Source organism: Vombatus ursinus, unplaced genomic scaffold, assembly GCF_900497805.2.
Source record: "Vombatus ursinus unplaced genomic scaffold, bare-nosed wombat genome assembly UNPS02014782.1, whole genome shotgun sequence".
Taxonomy (NCBI): domain Eukaryota; kingdom Metazoa; phylum Chordata; class Mammalia; order Diprotodontia; family Vombatidae; genus Vombatus; species Vombatus ursinus.
Window position 1 is genome coordinate 155,615 of NW_020954560.1, and position 14,225 is coordinate 169,839.

Sequence of the window (14,225 nt, forward strand, 5' to 3'; positions counted from 1 at the left end):
TACTTTTTTGTGGTCAAAATAATACTAAGGGGAATCTAATGCTCCCAGTACCCACAAATGAGTTACAGAAAACTTGTCCCATTCCCCTCATTTCATGACATGGGGGCAGAGTGGCTTAAAGGTTCTAGATTTTTGAATGTGGAAAAATTGCTTTAAGAGGCAGGGGTCTGCAATGGAGGGGAAAAAAAAAAAAACTAGGCTGAAATCCGAAGCCTGGGATTCTAATTCTGGCTTTGCCACTAACTCGGCGTGAGACCCTGGGCTCACACTTTATCTCTGTGCCTCAGTCCTCTGTTCTGTAACATGGGGATAAAAGTATTTTGAAGGGTTGCTTTGAGGCTTCTATAAAACAATAAACATGAAAGCACCTTGGGGTGATGTCAGGTATGTTCCCGGCTTGTTCCCTGGCCCCAAGGTTTAACTCTACCATGAATGAGGAGTGGGCCTTATTATACACGTGTACACTAAGCCTGCTTTACTCAGAGAACAGAAATACAAATATTATTAAAACACCAGTATAAACACACTCACCCTTCTTTTTCCTCGCAGCTAAAGATATCTTTTTCAAACCCTCGTCCAGTGCCGCCATCTTGATACCAGACAAGGCGTTGAAGCGATCCCGGTGCTGGGCCACGATCAATGCCAACTAGACAGAAAAGCCCACAGACAGCACTGCAAAGGGGAGTGTAGACACAGCACCTGACTCCGGGGGAGTGGCTGCCCATCGTTTTGGTTTGGTCTCTTTTGAATGTTCCAAATTCCCCGCCTCATCTGCAACTGCATCACCCCTGCCCCTATCTCTCCTTACTTATCCTGCTTTGAGATCAATCACAGTTCCTCCCCTCCCCCCTTTCAGGATAACCATTAAAAGCAGAAACAGGAAGGCAGAACAGTCTTGAGTACTCTGGGCCATCTGGTGGAGATACGGCTAATATGGCAGGCAGCATCACTCTCTTCTCAGCCTGCCCATGATGCTCGCAGAGGGATACAGCCACAGAATGGGCCGGTGGCTGCCCCGGATAAACCGCTCTCTATTTCCTGGGAGCAGCTTCATTAGGGTGATATGGGGAAGCTGCTCTGAGGGCAGCCACACAGGCCACCAAAATCAGGAAAGCCAAGCTCTCCTTGAGCTGGGTTGACAAATATCCTGGGTGACAGCACTCGTCACTGCTGATCATCATCTCCTCCTGCAAACTCTCTCCTCTCTAGGTCTGACCGCTCCTTCTCAGCCTCCTTTGCTGGATCCTCCTCCAGGTCATGCCCCAAGGCTCTGTCCTAGACGCTCTTCTCTTTTCACTCTATACTACTTTGCTTGGTGATTGCATCGGCTCCAGTGGGTTCAATTATCATCTCCATGCAGATAATTCCCATTGCTACATACCCAGTGCTAGTCTCTCCCACGTCCCCAAATTGCCTTTTGGAAATCTCAGACTGGCTGCCCAGAGGCACCTCGAACTCAACCTATCCAGAACAGAATTCGTTCTCTTTCTCCCCAAAATGCTCCCTCTTTTGAACGACCCTAACAGTGCTAGGGCACCCCCATCTTCGTAGGCACCAGGCCTGCAACCTCAGCGTTCTCAACTCTTCACTCAACCCACATATCCAATTCTCTGCTGGGTCTTGTCGATCCCACCTTCACAGTATCTCCCCTACACATTCCCTTCTCCCCCCTTACACAGCCACCACCCCCGAGCCTAGCCTGCCTCACACCTCTCCCCACTCTAACCGGTCCTCCACTCGGCCACTAAGGCAATGACCTGATCATCTCTCCCTTCTCACGGTGATCTCCAAAGACTGCCTCTTACTTACAAGATAAAATGGCGATTCCTGTCTTTGGCATTTAAAGCTCTTTATGACCTGGCTCATTCCTGCCTTTCCAGTCTCCTCACACCTCACTCCCCTCTATGCACTCTATGATCCAGCAACACTGTTCTAGGTACCATCTCTCCCATGTGACACTCCAGTGCCCATCTTTGTTCCTTTGCAGTTAGGTTCTCGACACCTGGGATGCCCTCCCTCCTCATCTCTGCCTCATTTGCGTGGCTTCCTTTGAGACTTGGCTCAAACCCCACCTTCTGCAGGTGGCCCTACCCCATATGTCTGCCCTTCCCCTCCCCGCCACTAAGTGCGCCTAACCCACTGAGATGACCTTCTATCTACTCTCCATCTCTCTGTATGTACCTTGTTATCTACTGGTTACCTCCCCCATTAGAATGTAGGCTCCTTGAAGGCAGGGGCCATATTTTTGCCTTTGTTTGTATCCCTATGCTTAGCACAGTGATGGATGAGAAAGAAATGCTCATTTAAGGCTCAAAGGTTAGAATCTTGGTGTGTAGCAGTGTTAAGTAATGAGTAAGTTTTTTCCATTTTTGTTTCTAGGAATGTGAACTGCCCACGCCTCCCCCGAAACAAAGAGGAGAATCACATTGACATTCATGATTCTGGCTGGAAAATCACGTCTTGATAACATTTTTAATTTTAATCATTTAAACCCAACCCATGCTCTCACAATGTATTTTATGAGAGTTCTCCAAATCTCCCAGAACTCCATACTGGTCTCCAAAATTAAAAAATAAGAGATGACAGGATACTTACCAAGTCCTGTCCTTTGCTTCTAGACTCCTTGTCATCAATAGGGAATAAAAGGACTCCTCCCAGTTTCAGATCTGCGCATAAACCACAGAGCATTAAATCCATTGAATTAGCCATCAGAATAGGAAACAGTTCCGCACAAAAGTCCTTTAATGTTTGATTCTTCTATTTTTCCACCCTCACATCCAGTAAACGCCCAAGTTTTGTCAAGTCTTTTTTCAAAATGTCTCCTACATTCCATACCTTCTTAGTCCCACTGTCCCCACTCTAGTCCAGAGACTTGTCGCCTCACTCTTTTTTTTTTTTTAAAGGCAATTGAGGTTAAGTGACTTGCCCAGGGTCACACAGCTAGTAAGTGTCAAGTGTTTGGTCTGAGGCCGGATTTGAACTCAGGTCCTCCTGACTTCAGCGCTGGTACTCTATCCACTGCGCCACCAAGCTGCCCCCTGTCGCCTCACTCTTAAGGTTGATGCCACCCTCTCTCCGTTGGTCTCCCTTTCACTAGTCTCTCTGCCATGGATAATCCATGCTGCATAAATGTTTTAAAGTAGGTACCAAACTCACCCCTAAATCCCAGTATAGCTCCCTGAACCAGATTAAAATGTAAATGGGAAATGTCCAACAAAATAAAAAAAATTCAATATCACATAGATAATATTAATTTGTGGTTTTCTAAGTCAACATGTGGTGCCTTTTTGAGTTGAACACCATTGTTTTAAAGCACCCTTCTGATGTCAGTCCTTTGTTCTGAGTATAACAGTGGTTACTCATTTACTACAGGACAAAATTCACAGTCTTCAGATCAGTGTTGAAGGCCCACCACAGCCTAGACCAAACTTACCTCTCCCAGTTATCCCACTGGCCCACAGTGTGCTTCCTTCTGAACCTGCCAGACTTCTCTGCTTGTGCTCTCTCACTTCTCTGCCTTGGCTTCTGCCATTTTGCCACCTAAAACTCTCCCACCTTCACTGACCATCCCAGAGGCCTAGTCTTCCCTCACCCCTCCAGCCTGAAGTGAGTAATGTCTCCTCCTCTGGGATGATAGAAGCCATTCTCCTGGTACTCAGTGGAATACCTTCTTTTGGGGGTAATTTAAGCTTTTATATTTGTACGTCTTGGCTTCTGAACTGGCCCAGCTCCCTGGGGGATCATGCCCCATGCTTTTCTGTATCCCCCACAAAGATGGTCATGGCTCCTTTTCTCGACATTGTTATGCAGGTATTCCCAAAGGTTCTACCCTAACACAAAACACCCTCTCAAAGGTCTCTTGTGATAATCTCACCTGCTTCCCCTGAGGCACTTATCTTCTCTACGTGGATACCTCGCAGATCTGTATCTCCAGGAATTAAACTCTCCAGACCCATAGTTTCAACCACCAGCCGGACACTTCTACCTGGATTTCTTGCCAGTGCCCCAAACTCAGCCTGTCTAAAACTCAACTTGTCCTCCTTCCCTCAAAACCTGCTTCTCCTTTTAACTACCCTATTTCTGTCACTGACAGCACCATTCAGTCACCCTTTCCCAAATGCTTGAAACCTTGGCATTATCTTTGACTCATTCTTCCCTCTCCCTGTGACCCGGCCATATTCATTCAATTGCCAAGGCCCATACAATCATTTGCCTGAAACTACTGCATCAGAACCCTAACTGATTCCAGTCTCCTCTGCACATCAGTCCTCCCTTCAAATCACTGCCAGGTTCATCTTTCTTGTGCACAGGTCCACTCACATAAATCTTCTGACCAAGATGCCTCAATAGCTCCCTTCTGCCTGCCAATTAAAGGCCATACTCCCTAGCCTAGAATTCAAGACATTTCCCGATCTAATTCTCGACCTCAGACTACTACATTTCAAAGCATTTTCAAATCCACTCTGGTTCAAGATGTCATCAGAGTCTTATGAAGCAGACCAAGCATGATCATCCCCATTTTACAGATGAGGATACAGTGATGAAGAGGTCCAAGGTCACAGAGCAAGTAAGAAGTGGAACTAGAACTAGAGCCCGGGAGAGCTCTTGATTCCCCAACACCAGCTCAGTGTTCTTTCCCTAGTACAGCAAGCTGCTTCCTGGGGGCTCCTTCAGCTTTACGGTATACCTGGTTCTTTTCTCTTTGTTTCTTACCCTTCATCTTCCCTGCCAGTTCGTATATTTTCCTTGGTTCGGCTGATCGAACTTCTAAGGCTGTGAACAAGCCACCTCTGCCCCAGCGTCCAGAATCGTCTGGTGGGGAGAGAGAGGGACCGGTCATTAATGGAAAATGAAGTCAAATCCCCCACAGACACAACCTCACTTCTAATGGGCTCACAGTAAGCAACGTCCTTCCCTTCCAGAGAGAGGCGTGATCTCCTATGGGTGCTGGGTTGGTTTCCAGCCCAATGTTTAGACTTGGACTCTTGCCAGATGTCCTAGAAACCTGTACTTCAAAATCCCCCTGGGAAAGAGGTGACTTTGGGAAAGACCGTAACAGGATCTTGTAAGGGCTTCTATTTCCTTGTGCCTTCCATGATCAAGAAAGGGTGCAGTTACTTATGAATCAATAAGGAAAGCATGGTTAGAATACTAATATTTGCCTTCAACTAGGAGGCTTCCTGATTGGCTGAGAGTGAATCTAGGATTGTTGAACAAACCAATGGTTTCTGCCCAGAAGGTCAAGCTGGATCAATGCCAAGTTGGCAAGTAGTATTTAGATAGGCTCTTGGTACTCCAATCTCATATTCTTATTGAATAATTATCAAAACAGGCACCCCCTTTCCCAGTCATGGGGCTAGGAGTAAGTAGTAGCAGAAGGGGGGAAAGACCTTGTAATAATTCAACCTGACAACCAGTCCGTTCCCAAAGTCCACAAAAAAATGCTCCATTTTTTTCAACCACCCAAAAAATATAATGAGCATTTTACTCAAACAGGGTTTTGGTTTTTTTTTTTTGCCCCTTTTGGTAGGGGACAGAGACTAGACAACAGGAGAGGGACGCAATCTCCACATGACAAACTGAGCCAATAGCTGCAGCAGAGTCATTGGCATCCTTTCAGGGTTCTACCCAGAACCACTTGATCTCTCTATTTCACCAGTGGTCTGTATGATAAAGAAGTGGGGGGATCCCCCCACCCCACCCCAACACACACACATATACCCTGCTTTTTCCATACCTATGCAGTGAACAATGATGGCATCCTCTGCTCCTGCCTGGGGGTGGGTGACATCCCCACTAACATAATTGATCGAAATCGGGTCTTGATCTTCATAACTGAATTCGATGTCGCTCTCATCATTTCCTTCCTCAACTTCCTCTGTTTCACTTTCCTCAGAGGGCAGGCAGGATGACTGGTAATTGTTTGACTCCCACCATGCCATCCTAAAACAAATCCATGAAAGAAAAGAGCAAATTAAATCCCTGACATGTTTTTCCCCTAGGGCCTGTTTCACACTTCTTTCACTAATAATAAATGCCAAACACAAATGCTGTCTGACAATCCTAGAAACCTGTACAGATAAAGGATATTCCTTATTGTCTGCCTGCAAGTAAGTAAAAGAAGAAATAATACTGCTATGTCTAATAGCCAAATGATTCATCTTTAGATGGTGCCTACCATCTCCATTTCTCACTGGTCTTTAAAAACACACCTGAAGAAAAGGCTGTTTATATAAATTTCTTCACTTCTTTTTGTCAGGATATTACCAACACAATCTTTAAATCTGTCTGTTTCAGCAGGATGCCTGAGCTAGCATCCCCAAAGTATTCAGGCCATTTTGCTGAAGCAGACTGGATTTTGAGAGCTATTTTTGGTGCAACCTTTAAGAAATCACTTATCCTACTACCAATGGGGTCCCAAAGCATCACAGAAGTGTCCTGCACCTTTAGAATTGGAACAAATAGCACTGTCACGTACTCGTGGGTGAATACAACAGAATCTAATCCCTTGGCAAACTCCTCTACCATCTAAGGCCCTGAGCTAAATAGGGTATTCCTGCCTTTATGTCTTTTAATGCAGTTATTCAATCTCTCTTTCCCAAGTAGGACGGCGGCTAAAATTATCTACGTGCTTTGTCCTCTACCAATCATTCTCTGCATCATGGCGCTCCCTTCTCCTAAGGTCAGAGCACAGCAGGCTTGACTCTGAGCCTGCTGCGGGACACCTGCATACTTTTTCTTATGCTGCGCCTCTTCCTTTTTTCTCTTCTTCTCTTCTATCAACCTCGCTCTCTTAGCTGCTGCCTCTTGTCTTTTCTTCTGTCTCCTTTCTAGTTCTTCCTGGCTCAGGATACGTTTTCTTTTGGTAGGTCCTTCCAAAAGTCCTGGGATGAGAGGCTGAAGATGAGGATGAAAACAGACCGGCGGTTATTTACCAAGGTGGGAGCCTGAGGAACGGCCCAGAGCCCACAGGAATCTCTCTTATCTTTGAAATGCAGTGGCTTTGACTCAGGAGCAATAAGGCAAATACTTCACAGAGCACAGTAGGTCTACGCTAGTTTAAGACAAGAAATGAGAAATAGAGATCTGAGACGATATTAACTATAAACACATGTCGGATGAGTACCAAAATTACGGCCAAAAGGATGCTTAGTTGTTGCTGGGTTGCTGTGGGGGGGTTGGGGGGGGGGGGGGTGGAAGGAATGGAGAACAGATGGACCAAGGGGAGTCTCTCTATCCAAAATGTTAAATTCAGCCAAAACACCAGATAGAATAGCAAAGATAGTATAGCCATACCTCATCAATCTCACATCACTGAGTAATGAGGCATTTAATAGAAGGAGATTTTCTAGATGACCAAAGCTTACCCTTTAACACCTGAAACCTTTTAATTTTAACTCTTTTTATTGGAAAATTTCTACAACATATTATGCCATTCCTTAACTTTTTAAGGTTACCGAATATAATTTAACCTTTTATTGATGAATCAATAGTATCGCTCTGCTCATCAGTTATAATAAAGGATTATCTTTCCTTAGAAACTACTGGGGTTCAGTGGGCTGTTTGTACCTGTGCTACAGGGCATCAGAATATGGTGCTTTTAATTTTTTTAACATCTTCTATCCTGCTATCAGCTGCTGCTTTTCAAAACTATTAGTGTTTTGACTTCAACCATCATTCCTTTCTAAATGCTACTTCTAACCTGTTAGGGGTTGGGAAATTTAATAGTCATGCTGATTAGAATTGTAGGTAAAGTAAAAGAAGATAGTCTCTGAGCGATGGGTGAGGGCCCAGCTTACAGAGTAAAGTTCATGGATTTTAGGGGGCAAGGGTTTTTATAATAGCAACTTTAGTGTTCGGAGGGTTTTTTTGCACATTTTTGGTTTTACACTATGTTCTAGATCATTGGAACTTTGACCTCCCAGTAAAACATGGTATGTCATTTGAATAAAGTCATTTAAATAAAGATAACCAATTTCTCTCTTCCAAATATAACAGAGCTAAAACCTGTCACCCACTTCATTTTCAATTTTCAGAATCCTGTTTTTCTCCTTCTAAACTGTAGCTTAGAAGACTTCAGCCTTTGCCAAAGCAGAGGAACTCACGCTCTCTTTATTTCGGAGTGCTCTCCCCGCTTGACTGATCTCATCCAAAAGGGTTTTCTGAAGATCCACAAGTTGCTCAAATGATTTCCTGTCTTCTTTACTCGGCTCCTTAGAATAATCTTTACCTTCATATAAATACATATGACCTTGTAAAAAACAAGCAAAAACCATAAATGAAGAAAAGCTAGAAACAAAAGAAAAACAACTTAATTTCCGTAAGAGATAAGACAGAGGGAAACATGAGAACCCAGCTGCACCTATGTAGATAAGCGAAGAATCTGGTTTCCTAATGGAGCCTGCCTGTGTAATATGAGCAGGGTATTTCAACCTTGGACCATACTCTCACTTACTAGAGCTTATGTTTTATGACAATTACCTCTTGATGGCGCTTTTGAATGTAAACAGCATGGCTGACAGCCCAGAGGGCTGGATTAGGATTCACAAGGTCTGCATTTTACTCTCTGGTCCACTGGCTGGACTCTCGGAGTGACTTTGGATAGATTGCTGGGCTCCTCAGAGACTCCAAGGACCATCCATTCAACAGATAACAGCTCAAATCTCAGGGATATTAAGATCCACAAGATAAAACGCGCTGTGTTGTAAAGTTCACTAGACAGCCAAAGTATGCTTTTATATGCTTTTATATGGACTAGAATATAACTGTCTAAACGGGGTGTCCTTCCTCCTGTAAAACTGGAGGAGTGATACCTCTTAAGAAGAAATGGGAGATCCCCAACACAGAATGCACAGAGACCAAGAAATAATAATAATGATAATGCTAAAAGTGATAGTGACAATGCTTTATACTTGTCGAGCTCTTTGCAAATTCCTAGATAATAATAATAACTAGAATTTCTATAGCAATCTTGGGCAGCTCGGGAGGTAAACAGCTAGAGTGCTGGGCCGGGAATTGGGAAGACTCCTCTTCCTCAGTTCAGATCTGGCCTCAGATACTTAATAGCTGTGTGACCCTGGACAAGTCACTTTTAACTCTGTTTGCCTCAATTTCCTCATCTGTCAAATGAGCTGGAGAAGGAAATGGCAAACCATTCCAGTATCTCTGCCAAGAAAACCCCCAAATAGGGTCATGAAGAGTTGGACATGACTGGAAAAACAACTGAACAACAAAATATAGCAATTTAAGGCTTCCAAAGCACTTTTCAAATATTACCTCATTTGAGCGTCCCAACAACTCTGGGAGGTAGGAGCTATTTTTATCCCCATTTCACAGAGGAGGAAACTAAGGTAGACAGAAATGAAGGGACTTGCCCAGGGTCATACAGCTAGCTAAGTATTTGAGACCAAGTTTGAACTCAGGTCTTCTTCTTACTCTATCCACCATACCACCTAGATGTATTTGATTCTCACAATAATCCTATGAGATTACATAGAAGAACACATATCCATTTTAGGCAGGAGGAAACTGAGGCCCAGGGAAGTCAGATGACTTGCCCAAGGTCACACATTAAATTTGTGGGAAAAGGTGAGATTAGAACCCGAATATTCTGACTCCTAGTCCTATGCACTTTATTATTTTTTAAAGTTTTTAATAATGCTTTTTTTTAAAATACTGTATAGCCTGCCAGCAATTGCCCCACATAGTAGAACCCACTCTTGTAACCCCAAAGTACAGGTAAGCAAAACAACCCAACCTAACCATGGCTGACAGTGTGCATGTCAGTCCACACCGACAGTCCCAGTGGAAGGAGAGGTGAGTGCCACTCTCTACTGTGTGAGAACCAAGGCTGAGAGATAATGATTCTACAGCAGACGATGTTTAATAGTACAATTTGCCAAGTGAATGCTACGTTTAACCCATAGCCACACTAAAATCAGCTATAAGTATGTTTTCTCCAGGGACTAAGAAAGCAAAACATTTTCATTCCCAAGAGAGGTACTGCTTCACACTTGTAACCAAGCCCACCCAGCTGTAATTCTAATTGGCACCCTCTAATTAAATCGGCACAGGAACCATCCACAAAGCTCCCCATCAACAAGTGAAAACACAAAGGGCGAGGAAGTGCCGAACATGACGAACACATAGTTCCCAAGATGCAGACAGTTTCTAACTTGCAAATTTGTTTCTCCTAAAGCGAGACAAATAGAAAAGTAGAGCTTATTAAATTTAATTGTTTTTCTGTTTCATGTAATCACTTACATTGCAACTGGATTTTTTTTTTTTTTTGAGACGCATTGAGGCAGCTCACCAGCCCAACCCCGTCACCGAAAGGCATGGAAGCTCTAACCTTCTGCTTCTCTGACTTGAGACAGCTTACCTCTCCTGGTTCCCCATTCCCCGGGACTCATCACAGTGATGCCTGACTTAGTGTGGACACCCAATTAGCTCAGCCCAAGTGCAGCTCTGAACTCCGGAGCTCAAGCACTCCACCAGCCTCAATCTCCCCATAGCAGTGATTACAGGCACGTAACACCACACTTGGTACAACCGCATTGTTTTCACTTTTTTTTTGCTGCCAGTGTACAGCAGTTTGGCTACGTGATGAGTTGGTCAAGAGGCAATGTTGAATAGGGACAGAATTTTGAGCCTGGGGTCAGAAAGACTCGACCTGGGTTCAAACCCTTGTCTCTGATACTAGTTGACCAGTGACCCGTGACCAGCTGCCAAGACGGCTCAGGCTATTCCCTACAACTTTCCTACTAAGTTACAGAAGTGGTGCAATACAAAGAGTTCCTTGGACATAGAAAGGAGTTCTATGGCAGCAAAATCAAATTTCTGACCTGTTAACAAACATGGGAGTCAACCCTAGAAGCTAACCACCACTGGCTTTTCAATTTTCAAAGAGCCAATTTTCAAACGAACTTATAGAAGACATATATTTATTTGTTGTAGTCTGTAAGATTATACAAATATTCAATAGCCCTTTGTCTGGTATAATGTTCAGTGATGCATACCTGAACAAACCAATAGAGGAACATGAATCAATGAAAATAAAAAACACTATTTACTGTTGTGCTCAAATTTCACAAGGAGAGAACACCTAAAAGGATATCCATTCCAATATCTTGCCAAATGCATGATTCCCTAATAAATATTACAACCAATAGCCATCCTGCCTTTGCTTGAACACTTTCAAGTTACGGTGAACTCACTATCTCCAAAGAAAGCCCATGTTGTTATTTTCAGACATTGTTGGGAAATTCTTCCTTATGTTGAGTCAAAGTCTGCCTGTCTGTAACCTAAAGGCAGCGAGGTCACATGAACAGAGCGCTGGGCCTGGAGTAGGGAAGAACTGACTTTAAATCTAGCCTTAGACACTTACTAGCTGTGTGACCCTGGGCAAGTCACTTAACCCTGTTTGCCTCAGTTACCTCATCTGTAAAATGAGCTGGAGAAGGAAATGGCAAACCACTCCAGTATCTTTGCCAAGAAAACCCCAAATGAGATCATGGAGAGTCAGACACGACTGAAAAGCCACTGAGCAACAACCAGAAGAACAACAGTAACTTCCACACACAATGTCCCCTGGAGCTACCGAGAACACTTCTAACCCCTATTCCACACAACGGCTCTTTGAATTTCTGAAGCCAGACTTCACGGCTCCCTGCTTCGCAGCGTAATCACTGGTGATTCATTTAACCGTCCCCCCGTCCATGACACGATTCTGAATGGCCTCATTTGGGAAATGCCCCACCATGCCAACGACCCTCCTAAAACGCGCCCTCCAGGACTGGCCCCATACGCTAGGTGTGTTTGAGCCAAAGCAGGACGCTCTGGGATCAGTAACCGTCACTCCCTCTGGACAACAACCTTCTAGAAATGCAGCCCAGGAAGGGGATTATTTCTGGAGCGTCACTCGTGGAGCACCACTCACGGACTCAGAACTTCAAAGACTTCGGAAGGTGCCTCCGTGGCTGTCTACTCCCTCCCAGTCCCAAGCAGGCACCCCCGTATAAAATCTTAAACGAGCCCTTCAGCCTCCTCCGAACGCTCTCAGTGATGACGGGCGCTCTGCTTCAAGGCAGTCTGCTCTACTTTGGGATGGGACGCGTTTCCGTTCAACAGTGAGCAGGCTGCCTCCAGAAGCAAAGGCTTCCCCTTATTCGGGTCTTCACAGGAAGCATGGAGGCTCACTTGTTGGGGATGCTGAAGGGTTCTTGGTGAGTTGGGACTAGATGGTGCTTTGCACCAGTTCTGCAGGTAGAGGATTTGGTGGAGAGGAGACCGAAGGCCTTTCAAACAAAAGCACCAGCAGGCACTTCAGAGTTGTGCCTATGGGACAGCAAATGTTCCAGAGCTGCCCCCAAGCGATGACAGGGAACCCCCCCACCCCGTTCCCTGGGGTCGTGTCTACTTTGCATGTGTAACCCCCAGGCTCAGGCTCCAGGGCTGGGAGGGTGACAACTCGTTCGCGCCACACTCCAGGACTTACTCTCGGCCTCGTCTTGGCTTTCCTCTTCTGAAGCAGGGAAGGCATCTGCGGTCCACTTGCCATCCTTGCTTTTGCCCAGGATGTACTCCAGGTCAATCTCTTCCACGCTGCTTCCCTTGGAAGAGAGCAGTTTATCCAAGCCAAACTTGAGGATCTCACTCAACTTTCACGGAGAAAGCAAATAAAAAGACCAAGTGTTAGACTCTGTACTCGGGCACACCAGAAGGGGAGGATGGCTTTCAGGGAGCCACACCTGATACCTCCATCCCACCCCCCAAGCCTGGGCTCAAGCAAGGTGGGGTGGTATGGCCCTGCACTAAGCCATGACCCCTGGGAGACAGCTTGGGCTCTGTCACTTACTAGACAGAAACCTGGGGCACATCAAAGCCCCCCTGAGATTCAATTTCTTCATCTACAAAATAGAGATAGCATTTTGCCATTCATACTTCTGGACGTGGCTGTTAAAGATAATAGAATTATGGAATGGAAGAACTAAAGAGACCTTATGTAGATCACTTAGTCTCAGTGTGTCAAATATGCAGCTCACAGACACTGCATACACTCCTCAGTGTGGCCCCTAACCAGGTTAAAATAAAATGGGGGAATATCTAACCAAATAAATAAAAATACAATAAAATGCAGATAATATTAATATTGGGACAGCTAGGTGGTACCATAGTACACAGAGCACTGGGCCTGGAGTCAGGAAGACTCATCTTCCTGAGTTCAAATCTATCCTCAGGCACTTTAGCTGTGTGACCCTGGGCAAGTCATTTAATCCTATTTGCCTTAATTTCCTCATATGTACAATGAGGTGGAGAAGGAAATGGCAAGCTACTCTAGTACCTTTGCCAAAAAAAAAAAAAAAACAAACAACAAAAAAAAACCAACCTGTATGGGGTCATAAAGAGCTGGACATGACTAAAACAAATGAACAACAATAAAAAATACTAACAGGTGCTTTTCTAAGTCAATCTGTGGTCCAGCAGGATCCTTATGTACAGTTCAGTGGCCCCTGTTTCTTTCTGAGTTTACAGTTCAGTGGCCCCTGTTTCTATTTGAGTTTACAGTTCAGTGGCCCCTGTTTCTATTTGAGTTTGACACCACTGATCTAGACCATTGTTCCCAAACTTAAAACTATATTCAAGATTACTCAATCATCTAAATTTCCTGTTCTGGACTACTTCACCCTCTATGGCCTTCATAGGGTGGTTCTCATTAGCTTAGAACCTGGGGACCAAGGACCTAAGGAGAGAAAGGTGAAAATGGGAAGTCAGATTAGCCTTGGACCTGTACACCTGTCTACAGAGTGGTTTCCAGAAAACACTAAGTCCAAGAAGTCCAATGCCCTTATCTTAAAAAGAAGAAAACCGAGCCTCAGAATAATGAAGTTGCTTATAAAGAGGTAGGACATCTCTGTGTCCTATACAACACTCAGGCATTATGTGAATACAACTTGTGTTCAACACACATTTTTGCTGAATCAATTGCCTTTTTACATAGACAGAAACCAAGGCACTGCTTAAAGCCCAACAATATGGCAGTGCAGTTTAACAGAGAACCCACATTCTAGCACTTAGACCAATAGCTGGCAACCTGTAACTTAGAGAGGAAACCTTGTCAACATTGGTAGGTGATCCTGGCAGCAGGCACATCCTGGTTCTAGTTTGGTGGGCCTAGGCTCAGTCACTGGTTCTATCCCAAATCTCATGACATTGTGTTCAACTTG

General features: G+C 44.6%; 1 protein-coding gene across 2 annotated transcripts in view; it reads right to left on the minus strand.

Moving 5' to 3' along the window:
• The window catches only part of CHD1L (chromodomain helicase DNA binding protein 1 like), a 56,287-nt gene that overhangs the window by 3,619 nt on the left and 38,443 nt on the right, over window positions 1–14,225 (minus strand). Inside the window, exons 15-21 of one of the 2 annotated variants that reach the window (XM_027866700.1) lie at window positions 12,497–12,659; window positions 8,106–8,251; window positions 6,734–6,897; window positions 5,738–5,943; window positions 4,714–4,812; window positions 2,596–2,666; window positions 532–646 (exon numbers count right to left, since the gene is read on the minus strand). In XM_027866700.1, the coding sequence (XP_027722501.1) occupies window positions 532–646; window positions 2,596–2,666; window positions 4,714–4,812; window positions 5,738–5,943; window positions 6,734–6,897; window positions 8,106–8,251; window positions 12,497–12,659 (964 nt within the window). Of the gene's footprint in view, window positions 1–531; window positions 673–2,595; window positions 2,667–4,713; window positions 4,813–5,737; window positions 5,944–6,733; window positions 6,898–8,105; window positions 8,252–12,496; window positions 12,660–14,225 lie in introns of those variants that run through there. The other variant, XM_027866701.1, reaches the window with a different exon arrangement.